The sequence below is a fragment of the Alligator sinensis genome, unplaced genomic scaffold (genome assembly GCF_000455745.1).
Source record: "Alligator sinensis unplaced genomic scaffold, ASM45574v1 scaffold1196_1, whole genome shotgun sequence".
In the NCBI taxonomy this organism is placed as follows: Eukaryota; Metazoa; Chordata; order Crocodylia; family Alligatoridae; genus Alligator; species Alligator sinensis.
Genome location: NW_005842583.1, coordinates 973,740 through 986,940, shown reverse-complemented (window position 1 = coordinate 986,940; position 13,201 = coordinate 973,740). Strand labels below are relative to the sequence as shown.

At 41.1% G+C, this 13,201-nt stretch overlaps 1 protein-coding gene across 6 annotated transcripts in view; it reads left to right on the top strand.

Annotated features, from left to right (window-relative positions):
- Positions 1-13,201, top strand: part of ATRX (ATRX, chromatin remodeler) — a 139,042-nt gene that overhangs the window by 50,052 nt on the left and 75,789 nt on the right. For all 6 annotated transcript variants that reach the window (XR_003096056.1, XM_006032696.3, XM_025214447.1 and 3 more), the window contains 5 exons: positions 340-519; positions 7,971-8,064; positions 10,424-10,523; positions 11,904-12,083; positions 12,460-12,601. Coding sequence is in view for 5 of the 6 variants with exons in the window: in XM_006032696.3 (XP_006032758.2) it covers positions 340-519; positions 7,971-8,064; positions 10,424-10,523; positions 11,904-12,083; positions 12,460-12,601 (696 nt within the window). In the remaining variant the exon portion in view is untranslated. The remainder of the gene's footprint in view (positions 1-339; positions 520-7,970; positions 8,065-10,423; positions 10,524-11,903; positions 12,084-12,459; positions 12,602-13,201) is intronic.

Genomic DNA, 13,201 nt, shown 5'->3' with positions numbered 1-13,201 from the left:
GTTGGCAGGGTTCTGTGATTATTCTGTGTTTGACTTGTTCAAGATCTTTTTTCTTTGTGCCAGATTTTGTAACCAGTTCATAAAACCTCCAAGTATATTGAGTAACATGCAATTCATTAAAAAGAGATAAACGATTAAAATACATGAAATACATATTGCTGGTAAGCATAGCTGCTAATTCATGTGTTGTCTTCTACAAAATCAGAATATCTGTAATACCAACATACAGCTATGTGTTTGTTTATAGTTTCCTAATGGTGCATAACATTTGCCCACAATGAATTTAAATGGGAAAGCCATTACCAATATGAGTTCTATGCTGAATTTTCTCTTTGACAGAGGAGAATGAAAAGGAAGAGAATTCTGAATCAGATTCAGATGATGAAGAATCAAAGAAGCCTAGATATAGACACAGGCTGCTGAGACATAAGCTAACTGTGAGTGATGGAGAATCTGGGGAAGAAAAGAAAAGAAAATCTAAAGACACTAAAGAAGGCAAACGCAGAAATAGAAGGAAAGGTAAAAAAATAAATAAATAAAAATCTATGTTTGTGAGACAAGTATGTGCATTTATGTTGCAATGAAACATGTCCAAAGTAGGGTAGCATGGAGATTTCCTGTAGAGAGAAGATTTTTCTGAATTGTAGACTTGGGACTTCCACACATCTCCTTTCATCCCTTGGCACCATCAGTTACTCCTTTTTTTTGTAGTCACTCATATTAGAGGCACTGGGGATCAGTGTCCTTAAATGTCTCACGTCCATATTTTCTTTTCTAATATGTACTGGAAGAGATGAGCAAACAGTATTTTATCACTAACTTTTAAAATTAATTTTAACTGCCCCATGAAAAAGGGTTTTCAGTAACTTTTTTTATTGAATGTATTTGGTAAATTTTTGATTGGCTGAATAATTTTGTTTTGACGCATGTCTGGGCAGCAAAAGTTAGCAAATCTAAATGATGATATTAACTCATTTCCTTTTATTTAAGAACAAAAAAGTTTTAAGATTTTCAGCATTTCTAAAACCAGAACATTTTGAATAGAATTCAACTTTTGAACAAAAATGTTTAATTATATCCACAACCCTCCTTAAACTTGACCCAAGCCCAGTTTCATATCCATTGCCCCAAGCTCAGTTTTATGTTCAGTTGTGAGTTTTATTATTTATAACACTAGTAGTGAATGTAACTGGATAGCAGAACTTCTCTCTCTACTTAATGCGTCCCCCAAATTGGATTAGTGTGGTTGAGTCATGAAGTCTTAATCCCAAGTAAGAGAGGCCAAATCTAAAATGTATTATTCATGAAAACTTAATTTCCTCTCCTGTCTTTTCTGGAATTTCTATCTTTCACACTATATACATAGCTCTTATGTCAATAGAAATTTCCTCTGTAGTGGTGGATTAATTTTTGCAACATTGCAAGCTTTCTAATATGGTTCACAATTGGACAGCAGGTGGCGCTGTTAAATGACACCTAGGGTATTTTTTATTTTACTTGACTTAGCAGCTGTTTCCTAGCTCCTTATAATTTTTTTCTTGGTACATGTGACAGGAATTAATATTAATAGTGCATACTTGGTACTTGCAATTAATTATGCTATTTTGGTCAGTGTGAGGATGATTTTATTGACATTGGAAGAAAAGCAATTAGAGCTGTTTATCCACTAGTGCACAAATTGAATGTATAAATTACATTTTTAGTGTTGAATTAAAGGAAGAGTCTAGCTGTTCTATGCTGGCTGATTCCAGCACTGGTATAGAACCCCTGCCTCTTGCTCCATTTTATCCTTCTTGACTTGTTACTGTATCATCACTTTCTGCGTTCCAGGAACTGATCAGATCTATCTGGAAACTTCAATGCCTACCTGTCTTGTTTTTCCCGAAAATCGTGAAAGCTCTTATTTCCCTGATCCATTCCTGATGGGTATCTTCCTAGGACTTCTGGAGTCGGCATTTGGCATACCCATCCCCCAACTGTTGGTGGATGGGTCAGTATCGACCTGGAAGGACATGGGCAGTGGGGTCCCGCAGGGCTCGGTCCTTGGACCGATACTCTTCAGTGTCTTCATCAGTGACTTGGACGAGGGAGTGAAGTGTACTCTGTCCAAGTTTGTGGATAATACAAAACTGTGGGGAAAAGTGGACACACCGGAGGCCAGGAAACAACTACAGGCAGACCTGGACAGGTTGGACAAAAGGGCAGAAAACAATAGAATGCGATTTAACAAGGAGAAATGCAAAGTGCTGCACCTAGGGAGGAAAAATGTCCAGCACACCTACTGCCTAGGAAATGACCTGCTCAGTAGCACGGAAGCGGAAAGGGATCTTGGAGTCCTAGTGGTCTCCAAGGTGAACATGAGTCGTCAGTGTGACAAGGCCATCAGAAAAGCTAACGGCACTTTATCGTGCATCAGCTGATGCATGACAAACAGAGCCAAGGAGGTGATACTTCCCCTCTATCGGGTGCTGGTCAGACCACAGTTGGAGTACTGCGTGCAGTTTTGGGCGCCGCACTTCAAGAGGTATGTGGATAACCTGGAGAGGGTCCAGAGAAGATTGGTGAGGCTTTACTCACCAAGGCGCCCCTGGGGGTCACAAGAAATAATGGCCATAAACTAGCAGGGAGCAGATTTAGACTGGACGTTAGGAGGAACTTCTTCACAGTTAGTGGCCAAAATCTGGAATGGGCTCCCAAGGGAGGTGGTGCTCTCCCCTACCCTGGGGGTCTTCAAGAGGAGGTTACGGAAGCATCTGGCTGGGGTTATCTGAACCCAGCACTCTTTCGTGCCTATGCAGGGGGTCGGACTCAATCTATTGAGGTCCCTTCTGACCTCAACATCTATGAACTTTTCTCTTTTCTTAGTATCTGTATGGCTCGCTGCACTCCATCCTGCCAACATTAGCATTTTCACGGTCTGTCTGTCTCTGCCTAAACCATGGTTTGCCAATTGTCATGCTTGTACCTAATACAATAAAACATCCTCCTATTGCATCTGTACATTTCATAATGCCTCCCATACCGATATTTGTTCTCTGTCTCTGCAGTTTTATAGTTGTTTATCATATATTATATATATTTTAAATATACTTTCTATATTTAAAAATATATCTATATATTTAAGATCACAACACATATATTGTCAAGCAAATGCTAAACTAGACATGGTCAGGCCACTTGCTGGGGCCCTTTGCCTTGTTAATTACCTGATTCCTGTCTTGATTTTTTCTTTTAATTAAGGGTTTGAGACTATATGAGTAAATGAGGCTATATGAGAATTGATAGTTACTTAATATAGAAAGTATTTAGCTCATGTGGTTTTTGGGGAAAGCTTGTAAATGTGTAAGTCTGCCCCATATATGCATAGAAAGCAGATAAAAAGAAGCCAGCATTTATTTCTTATGATTTTGAAAGGCTTGGTTCATGATTTTTTTTTTTTTTTAATTTGGAAATATTATTAACCAGATTGACTAGCAGCCATGGAAGGTAGGTACCAAAGAGAGGTAGTTAACCATATTAATCTGAAGGCAGGAAAAAGGCAGGGTGAATTTGCACTTCTTTAGATTAGGAACAGATGTTGTAGTTGTTCCTGTGTTATTTTTGTTCCAGGACATCTCGGGATTTGTGTGAACACACAGCTCCCTTCTAATTGGGGTTTAGTTGAGTGGCTGAATGCAATGCTGCTTTTCTGTCATTGATTTAGTAATGCAATCCTGGGATAACTATGTAAACATGCTTTATAATATCTCTGCATAAATTGTCTCTACCTCATCTGAAAAATATTTTTAGGATTTATCCAGTACAACAGACACTGACATCCTTAAAATGGCACTTTTTTCCAGGATTAAATGGTTTGTTCTAAGATAAATGTGAAATCCGTTTATAGCCATGTACTAACTAAATCAGAGATGTTTAAGCTTACATAAGTAGCAGCTTACTTAATTAGATGCTACGGAGGAACTGTAGGAAGCAGTAGGGAAAAGGAAGGATAGAAAGCAGTGATTAGAAAACTAAGGGTAGGGAAAAGGAAGGATAATGGAGGAGGCACTGCTGGGAGAGGCTAGGTGGGCAGAAGCTGTTTACCCCACTGAGGGACATGGATGTTATCAAAACTAATTCAGGTAATGGGATAAGAATCCATAGTCTTGGGATAAGAATCCATAGGCCACAATTAATACAGTCCAGTCTGTGGATGATTGCTAGTTCTGCAGTTTCCATTTCAAGTTGGCTTTTAAATGTCTTTATCTAAGAACAGCCACTCTGAGGTCAGTGGTGGAATGTCTAGGGAGGTTAAAGTGTTCTGCCACTGGCTTGTGTGTCTTTCTGGAATTGATATGAAAACAGAGGTCATTCATTCTCTTGTAGGAATCACCCCATCTGTGCAACGTAGACAGCCAAGGGGCGCTGTAAGCAGGTGATGGCATGTGATGTTTGTAGAGTGCAGATGACCTTCAGATGTTTATTCATTGGGGAGGCCCCAGGACAAGCCTTAAAGTTCCTACAAGGACCTCTTGTGAGGTTGTACAGTGCGAGGGAAGATGTGATGGCAGCATGAGCAGGCTTATCATGGGGGGGGGGAAGGATCAGTGAAGACGCATGCGCTACTCTACTGAAGTCTCTTGTTACCTAATATGTCCCTTAAATTCGTTGGTCTTCTGAGGAAAGTAGAATCCAAATTGACGTGAAAAGCTAAAACCATGAAGTCCGACTTTGTCAAGTCATATTATAGTGAAATTTGATATTTTACTTTGAACATAGCTGAGAGGCAGTTTTTTAAATTACTTCGCGTGTGTGTTGGTTGTCTGAAATGGTGGAAGATATGAAACTGTCTTTCTCTTTTTACTTTGAAATAAATAGAATCATAGAAAGTTAGGGTTGGAAGGGAATTTAGGAGGTCATCTAATCCAACCCTCTGCTCAAACCAGGACCATCCCCAACTGGATCATCCCAGTCAAACTTTTGTCTTGCCAGTTTTTAAAAACCTCCAAGGATGGAGCATATACCACCTCTCTGGGTAACCTGTTCCAGTGTTTTTAGTACCCTCCTAGTAAGAAAATTCTTCCTAATATCTAACCTAAACTTCCCTTGCTGCAACTTGAGACCATTGATCCTTGTTCTGTCATCTGCCACCAAGAACAGCCTAGCTTCATCTTCTTTCAACCCCTCCTTCAGGTAGTTGAAGGCTGCTATTAAGTCCCCTCTCGATCTCCTCTTCACTGTACTAAATAAGCCCAGTTCCCTCAGTCTTTCCTCTTAAGTCATGTTTCCCAGCCCCCTCACCATTTTTGTTGCCCTCCTCTGGAGTCTTTTCAATTTGTCCACATTCTTTCTCAGTGCAGGGTCCAAAACTGAACTCAGTACTCCAGATGTGGCCTCACCAGTGCTGAATAGAGGGGAATAATCACGTCCCTTGACCTGCTGGCAACACACCTACCAATTCAGCCCAGTATACCATTAGCCTTCCTGGCAACAAGGGCACACTGCTGGCTCATATTCAGCTGGTTGTCCACTGTAACCCCCAGGTCCTCTTTCTTCAGAGCTGCTGCCCACCCAGTCAGCCCCCAGCCTGTACTGGTGTATGGGATTGTTCCGTCCTAAATGCAGGACTTCCACTTGTCCTTGTTGAACCTCATAAGATTTCTTTCAGCCCAGTCCTCCAATTTGTCTAGGTCAGTCTGAATCCTAGCCCTACCCTCCAAGCCTATCTACTATGCCCCCCAGCTTGGTGTCATCTTCACACTTACTGAGGGTGCACTCTGGGCCATCTTCCAAGTCGTTGATGAAGACATTGAACAAAACCGGCCCCTGGCACACTCCACTTGATACCGGCTTCCGATTAGATATCGAGCCATTGACTACTGTTCTCTGAACTCAATGCTCCAGCCAGTTTTCTGTCCACCTAACAGTCCACTCATCCAACCCGTACTTCCTTAGCTTGGCTGTGAGAATGTTGTGGGAGACTGTATCAAAAGCTGTGCTAAAACCAAGGTACCACCACATGCACTGGTCTCCCTGCATCCACAGAGCTAGCCATCTCATCATAGAAGGTGGTCAGGAATTATTAGCTCCTGGTGAATCCATACTGACTGTTCCTAACCACCTTCTCTTCCAAGTGCTTAGAAATGGATTTCTTGAGGATCTGCTCCATGATTTTTCTAGGGACTGAGGTGGGGCTGACTGGTCTGTAGTTCCTTGGATCCTCCTTTTTCCCCTTTCTTAAGTATGGGTACCATGTTTGCCCTTTTCCAATCATCTGGGTCCTCTCCTGATCACCCTGAATTTGCAAAGATGATGGTCAGTGGCTCTGTCATCTCATCAGCCAACTTCCTCAGCACCGTCAGGTGCATCTGATCAGCCCTATGGACTTGCACTAGAGGTGCACTGTTAGAGATTTTTGGGGCCGATGTTTAAGGAGGCCTATCAGCCAATACTGATTTGATTTCCAATACTGCTGCCTCCAGCTGGTAAGTTAGGTGTGGTGGAAGGGGAGGGGGGAGGAAACGGGCATGCGGGGGGTAGATCATACTGTGCTGCCCAGTGTAGTAGTCTGGGAACTGACCTTGCTTGTGAAGACTGAGGCAAAGAAGGCATTGAGCACTTTGTCCTTTTCTGCAGCCTCTATTACAAGGTTGCCTCCCCTATTCAGTAAGGGGACCCACACTTTCCCTGATCCTCCTCTTGCTATTGACTTACTTACAGAAGCCCTTCTTGTTACCCTTCACATCCCCTGCTAGCTGCAGCTCCAATTGCTCTTTGGCCTTCCTGACTTCATCCCTGCATGCCCGAGCAGTGCTCTTATATTCTTCCCTAGTTACTTGTCCAAGTTTCCACTTCTTATAAGCTTCCTTTTTGTGATTTTTAGCTTATTGAAGTTCCCTGCTAAGCCATGTTACATTGTAGGGGCAATGTTAGGGTAAAAAACACACAGACATGATTGTGTAATGCATTCAATTTGTGTTAATTGCAATATAGAATAGGGGTGTCAACCTTGTGGCATGACAGCCTTTGTATATGGCAGATGGGGAGGGGACAGGTAGCACAGTGGCAGGTGGAGCAGGGAATAGAAAACAACAGGCAGGGAGCACAGACTAGGAAGCGGAAAGCCTAGCAGCAGGTAAGTCAGGGAGTCACAGGTCGGGGAGCAGAAAGCAGAGCAGTAGATCAAGCACGGGAAGAGGAATAGAGTGGCATCTGGAGAGAGTGCATGGTTAATTTGTGGTATGCCTGCCAAAAAGGTTAGTCCTTGCTAATATAGATTATTTAGACTTCCATCTAATTTACCTTTTAGCATACGGAATGGGAGTTTGTTTCTTCCTTTGGTTTTCATATACTAGGCCAATACGGGAAAATTAAATCCAAGAAGAACCATATGCAATAAATTAAAAACAAGTCATGAAAATATTTGTATTAAGACAAAGGTCTTTAACAAAATCAGGCTACCTGACAGCATTCCTTTAAAATAAATATTTATTGCTTTTTTTGAGTGTTTTTTCCTAATTTGGATTGGATAATTACTGTGTTTATGAAGTCCATCAATCTTCTGTGCCAACCTTTTACTTCAGGGTTTAACTTATGCTCTGGTAGGGGCCATCGTGGCAGGCATGCCACAAATAAGCTGTGTACCCTCCCTGCGTGTCACTCTGTTCCCCTTCCCCTGCTTATTGTGCTGCCTGTCCCCTCCAGTCTGCCATGTGACTCATGCAGAGGTTGCTTGTGTCACTTGCGGCTGCTACGTTAGGTTGTCCACCCCTGCTCCATATAGCCACTTCTTTCTCGTGGCCTCATTGTTATACCTTACCTGACACATTTTATTAGCAGCATATTGAATTCTGCTTGGTATTGACTGAGGTGAGTTTGTGCAGCTTGCAGCATATAATAAACTTTTTTTTTAAAATTAGAAAAGCTACGTTGATGTTGCTTTAGTTTATAACAATGGTCGGTAGTCTATTTTTTTTTCTTTCTTTTTCAAGTGAGCAGCGATGGCTCAAATGACTCAGAGTTTCATGAATCTGAAGTTAGTGAAGAAGTTAGCGAGTCTGAAGATGACCAGCGTCGTAGAACAAGGTATGAATAAGCTTTAATCACCTTAAATAACCTTTTTTTTAAAAAGTCATTGAGGAGGCAAGATTGTTTATCAGAGCATTTCAGACAGAGGTTATATTTTCAAAGACTATAATCCATATGCTCCTATTGACTTGTATGGCTTGTGTAGCACATTAGAGTCCCAGTGGTGGCCGTGATGCTCCCTGGTGGCTCAGCAACCCATGCCCTGCTCTGCCTCTAGGCCCCTCACCTCCTTCTCGTCTGCCATGCCTTGATGTACCTTTTGCATAGAAAGGGATACTGACTTGAAAGTCCTAGAGCAAGCCTTATTCTACCCACTAGCCAGCAGGTCCCTCCTGCACTGCTGGCCCTGACCTAGCTCCTGAGCTGCATAGGGTGCTCTCTACCTGGGTGCCCCAGGGCACCTACAAGCCTTAAGGGCTAATTACATGGCTCCGTCTGCTCCTACACTGTCCCATGCCTCAGGCGTTTCTGTACTGTCACTCTCTGAGGTTTGGCCCTCCTCAGCCTCCTCCCCCTTTCTCTGGTTGGGCCTTCTAGCCTGGGACCACTGTATTGAGCCTAGCTTTCAGGCACCAGCTTTAGTCTTGCTCTCTTGGATGTGGGGCCCCTGTCTCTGCCCCTGTTGGGCTGCTGGGCTCCTAGCCCCGGTTTGCCACCCCTCTTGGGCACTGGGCTCCTTGGCCCTGCCTTGGGCTTTGCAGCTCCATGCTCTGCCTTGTTCCAGGCTCAGCCCTCTCTGCCCTGAGTTTGCAGGGCTCAAGGCGATCATGTGCCCCTAGGGCACCAATGGGACCTCCAAATACCTCCCCTTACAGTCCCAACCCAAACCACCAGCATGAACTGGAACCAAAAGATAAGGCCCCTGGCTATAACGAATCTTCCCTCTGGGCCCAGCAACTGCCCCTTTAAAGGGGAAAACTTTCCCTCGCCTCTGGTATCCACATAACCTCCCAACTCTGGGTTATATCCCTATGAGCTCCCAGAGCCTCACTGCTCTCCCAAGATGGCACAGCAGTTCATTTAGCATTCCCTGGTAGTAGTAGCTTTTCTGGCCAGGAGCTTCTAACCCTGTGGCTTGCAGGGCTCAACTGACTTGCCAGACTTATGTTTCCCAGGATGTTGCCCCCTTCTGGTCAGGAGAGTACCCTGGGCTGTCTGCAGGTCCCTGCTAATTGATCTCATTGCCTGGTTATTATGGCAACCCAAATGCAGCTGTGCCCTGCCTAGCACACTGTGCTTCCTCTCTGGGCTGATTTTCCCCCTTTAAGTAACAGAGAGTCCCAGGTTCTCTGTTATGCTGTGTATATGAGCCTAAAATTAGAATTATGGTATGGAATAATTTTCATTTCTGCAAATTGGCTGACCAGCAATAGCCAGGAAGTTCAGTTGAATTTGAGTTTGACTATGTGCTGGCAGAGAATTTTAAGCCTTGGTTAGCAAGAGGATAAAACTGTCAAAGTACTAAGTATTTTTTGTGCCAAGTGTGCTGCAGTCCAAGAACAGTGGATTCTTATTAACAGTTAAGTATTTTTATTTTTTTTAATCCTGAACTTCTTGGCAGTTGTTTAAGATGGACCCTTATTATTTGTGTCTTGTGAGAGAGCGTTTGAAAATAATCAGTTACCTTGTTTCTGTTGTCCCACAAAAGTGACATCCATACAAACAGTTTACATTTTGTGTGCAACTACTATAAAATTTGTGTGGAATTGCTTCTTCACCGTGATAGAAACTGTGGAATCACTTAGGTAAAACTGTGCTATGGTTTATCTTGTTAAGGTCTATAACTTGGTGTTATTGCATATCTGGCAGTGGGGGTCCATGCATGGGAAAATATAATTTTTCATGTCTATTAAAGGCAGAAACAAAACAGAAAACTGATATGATGTACTTGTTGTAAACGGATAGGAAAAAGCTAGTAGAGTAGCTTCTTGACTTCATTCTAGGCCAGGAGTTGGCAACGTTTTTGGGTAGAGTGCCTAAAACACCTGCAACCTCAACTTGTAAGATGTTGGCGTGCCAGGGATGGATGGTGGAGGAGCAGCGAGGGGCCTAATCCTTGATGTGGCTGCGCAGCCCTGGCCCTTTCCTTGAGGTGCAAGTGCCAAGTGTAATGCCTTTGCGTGCCAGGCTCTGGCATGCATGCTGGGGGTTGCCTACCCTATTCTAGGCAAATGTTTAGTTTGCTTTTACAGCATTAGTGAAATATTTATAAATATAAGTAACTTCATTTTGGCGAGGGATGGAAATATCCTGTATCGAATGGAAGAATATTTCATAAAAAGAAAATCAACATTTTTTATCCATTCTTGGCAAAGCATGAGTGGGGGTTTTTTTTGTTTTCGTTTAATATTTTTAGATCTTCTAAGAAAGCCGAGGCAGAAGAAAACCGCAGTTACAAGCAAAAAAAGAAAAGGCGACGCATTAAAGTTCAGGAGGATTCTTCCAGTGAAAACAAGGTACTGGACAGAATGTTTGTTCTGAATGAACTGGTGAAACAGCATAATGACCTTTGTGATTTTGATAATAGCTGTCAGGGTAGTTTGGTCTCTAGATCATGCATTTTCAAAGGGTAGGATAGGACATTGTCTTTTTCTATATATTTTGCAACATTTTGAATTTTTTAAAATTCAGCAAATAATTGTAGTAACAAAACTTCAAATGTGCAGATAACATTGCTAACTCTTCTCAAATAATAGCGTGTGCTGTTTGGCATATGTTCTGCAATACAAGACTTAAATGCAAAGCTAGATGAAATCACACTGAAATATGTTTTTTTTCATTATGAAAGAAAGAGAGCGAGAATATTCATATTAGTGCTTCAATCTACTCGACTATTTTCAATTTACAACATTGTAGGTGTCTAAGTGGAAGAGTTTTCAATCAAGGATCCAAAGCTGGCCACAGTATCAACTTTAAGGATTCTTTTGTAATGTAAAGCCATCAGCAACTAACATAATTCGCACTAAACTTATTTCAGCATAATTTCATCTAGACTTGTATTGGTCGCGCACACGTGTATAGACTGTCTTGTAATCAAGTTTTATTTGATACAGTTTGCAGTGAATTGAACACTCTAGCAAAAGCTTGAAATTTATATTTATTTTTTATGTTAGCACGCAAATTCAAGATCTCCTGGTCCATTGAGAGAATTTTTTTACACAATACTTTTTTCCTCCTTGTTTAAAACAGTACACAAAATTTAAATCTTCAAGCTCCACAGTAGAAGTGGGGGGGGGGGGGGGAAGCCCTTGTCCTTAAGTTCCTAATGGGAGATTTTTTTTCTGTTTTTGATGAAAGAAAATTTCCAAAATTGCTTTATTGTGAAGCCCAATTTCAAATCTAAATTTGAAATTTAAATGCTTGATGTGTCTTCATTAGCTCAGCAGTAGCAGCAGGTGGTGGTAGAGAGATCAGCTATCTTTTGGTATTCAGGAGAAATGGGGAAGAAGAACTTGTAGGCTTTTCTTGATGCCTTTCATACCTGGACTTGCTGGCGATGTTAAATTTGGGCATATCGATGCATGTACTGAGTGAAAGGGAAGACAGGAGATTTTCTAAAATCATGTTACCTAACATTTATTTGGAAGTACCTCTAATGCCTTTGCATTAGCACACATTCATGATTACAAAATCTTATAAAGAATGATAAACTGCTTGAGTTTGTAAGAATTGTTTTAGATCGTGCTGGTTGTTACCTATGTTTAAAAATCAGGCATATTCCCCAGTGCCTAAAGGAGCCCTGTTGGTCAGGAATTTGACCACTAGTTCAGAAGTCAGGATTACAATATTTTGTTTTATTTTTCATATTAACAATCAATTCTTTTGAATTCTAATAGAGCAACTCTGACGAGGAAGAGAATGATGATTCAAAATCTCCTGGAAAAGGCAGGAAGAAAATCAGAAAGATTATTAAAGATGATAAGCTTAGAACAGAGACACAAAATGCACTGAAAGAGGAGGAAGAAAGAAGAAAACGTATTGCAGAAAGAGAGCGAGAGAGAGAGAAACTGAGAGAGGTATGTTTTATTTACTATATGTGGAATATTGCTAGGTAATTGAAATGCTGGTGCTATTTTAAAGGCATAAATTCAGCTGAGGTAAAAAACAGTGTGTTTTAAAAAATGTAGGTTTATGTAAGCATACAAATCATTCATAAAAATGAAACTTGTAACTTTGCAAATTCTCCACCCTTCAGTAAGTAGTTTTCATTAGAAACAAATCCTGTAAATTAACATGGGGAAAAGATAAAAGCATTAGATTTAAAAAAAAAAAATCTTTTTGAGTTTAGCAAATAAGGGTCTTGCTACTCTGAATTTGTCTTTCTCTAAAAGGACTCAAATTAGTCATGGGCAGTGGATTCCTATTATGCAGTATGCTTTTTTTTGCTTTCAGGTGATAGAAATAGAAGATGCTTCGCCTCTGAAGTGTCCTATTACAACTAAACTGGTTTTAGATGAAGATGAAGAAACCAAAGAACCATTAGTGCAGGTTAACAGACATATAGTTACTAAACTAAAACCACATCAAGTAGATGGTAAGAAATTATGAAGAGAACTGTTTAATTGTTTTTTCTTTTTTCTTTTTAATAGCTTTGCTGGGGACTGTGGAAGATACTTGAAAGATCAATTCAAGATAACAAAATATGTAGAATTTCTGACAGGTTTCTTAATTTTTCTTTTGTTGGGAACATAATCTGAAGAAAATGAATGCAGACTTAACACTATTGATTTTCTGTAGGAATGTAAAATCAGTGAAATGTAGGGCTGGGAAAGACCTTCCTCCTTTGTCCTTCCTTTCCTCCATCCCACCCTTTTCCTCCTGCCTGCTTTAAGGGGGGAATGAAACATACCTGATATTACTGTATTTTACCACCCTGACAGATAGTATTTTGTTTAATACTTTAGCCTCACATTTGTTGGGTTTTTTGGCCTGTCCCCAGTAGACCTGGAAAACTGATCACATTCCTCTCTGTAACATGCTTTTATATCATAAAAAAATGTTATCATGATTTTAGCAAGGCTTTTGGCAGGAGCTCCATGACACACTCGTTAGAAAACTAAGGAAATAAAGACTAGATAAAGTACTGTAAGGTGGATATGTGATCGTTCAACATCAGTACTTATGTTCATCAAGT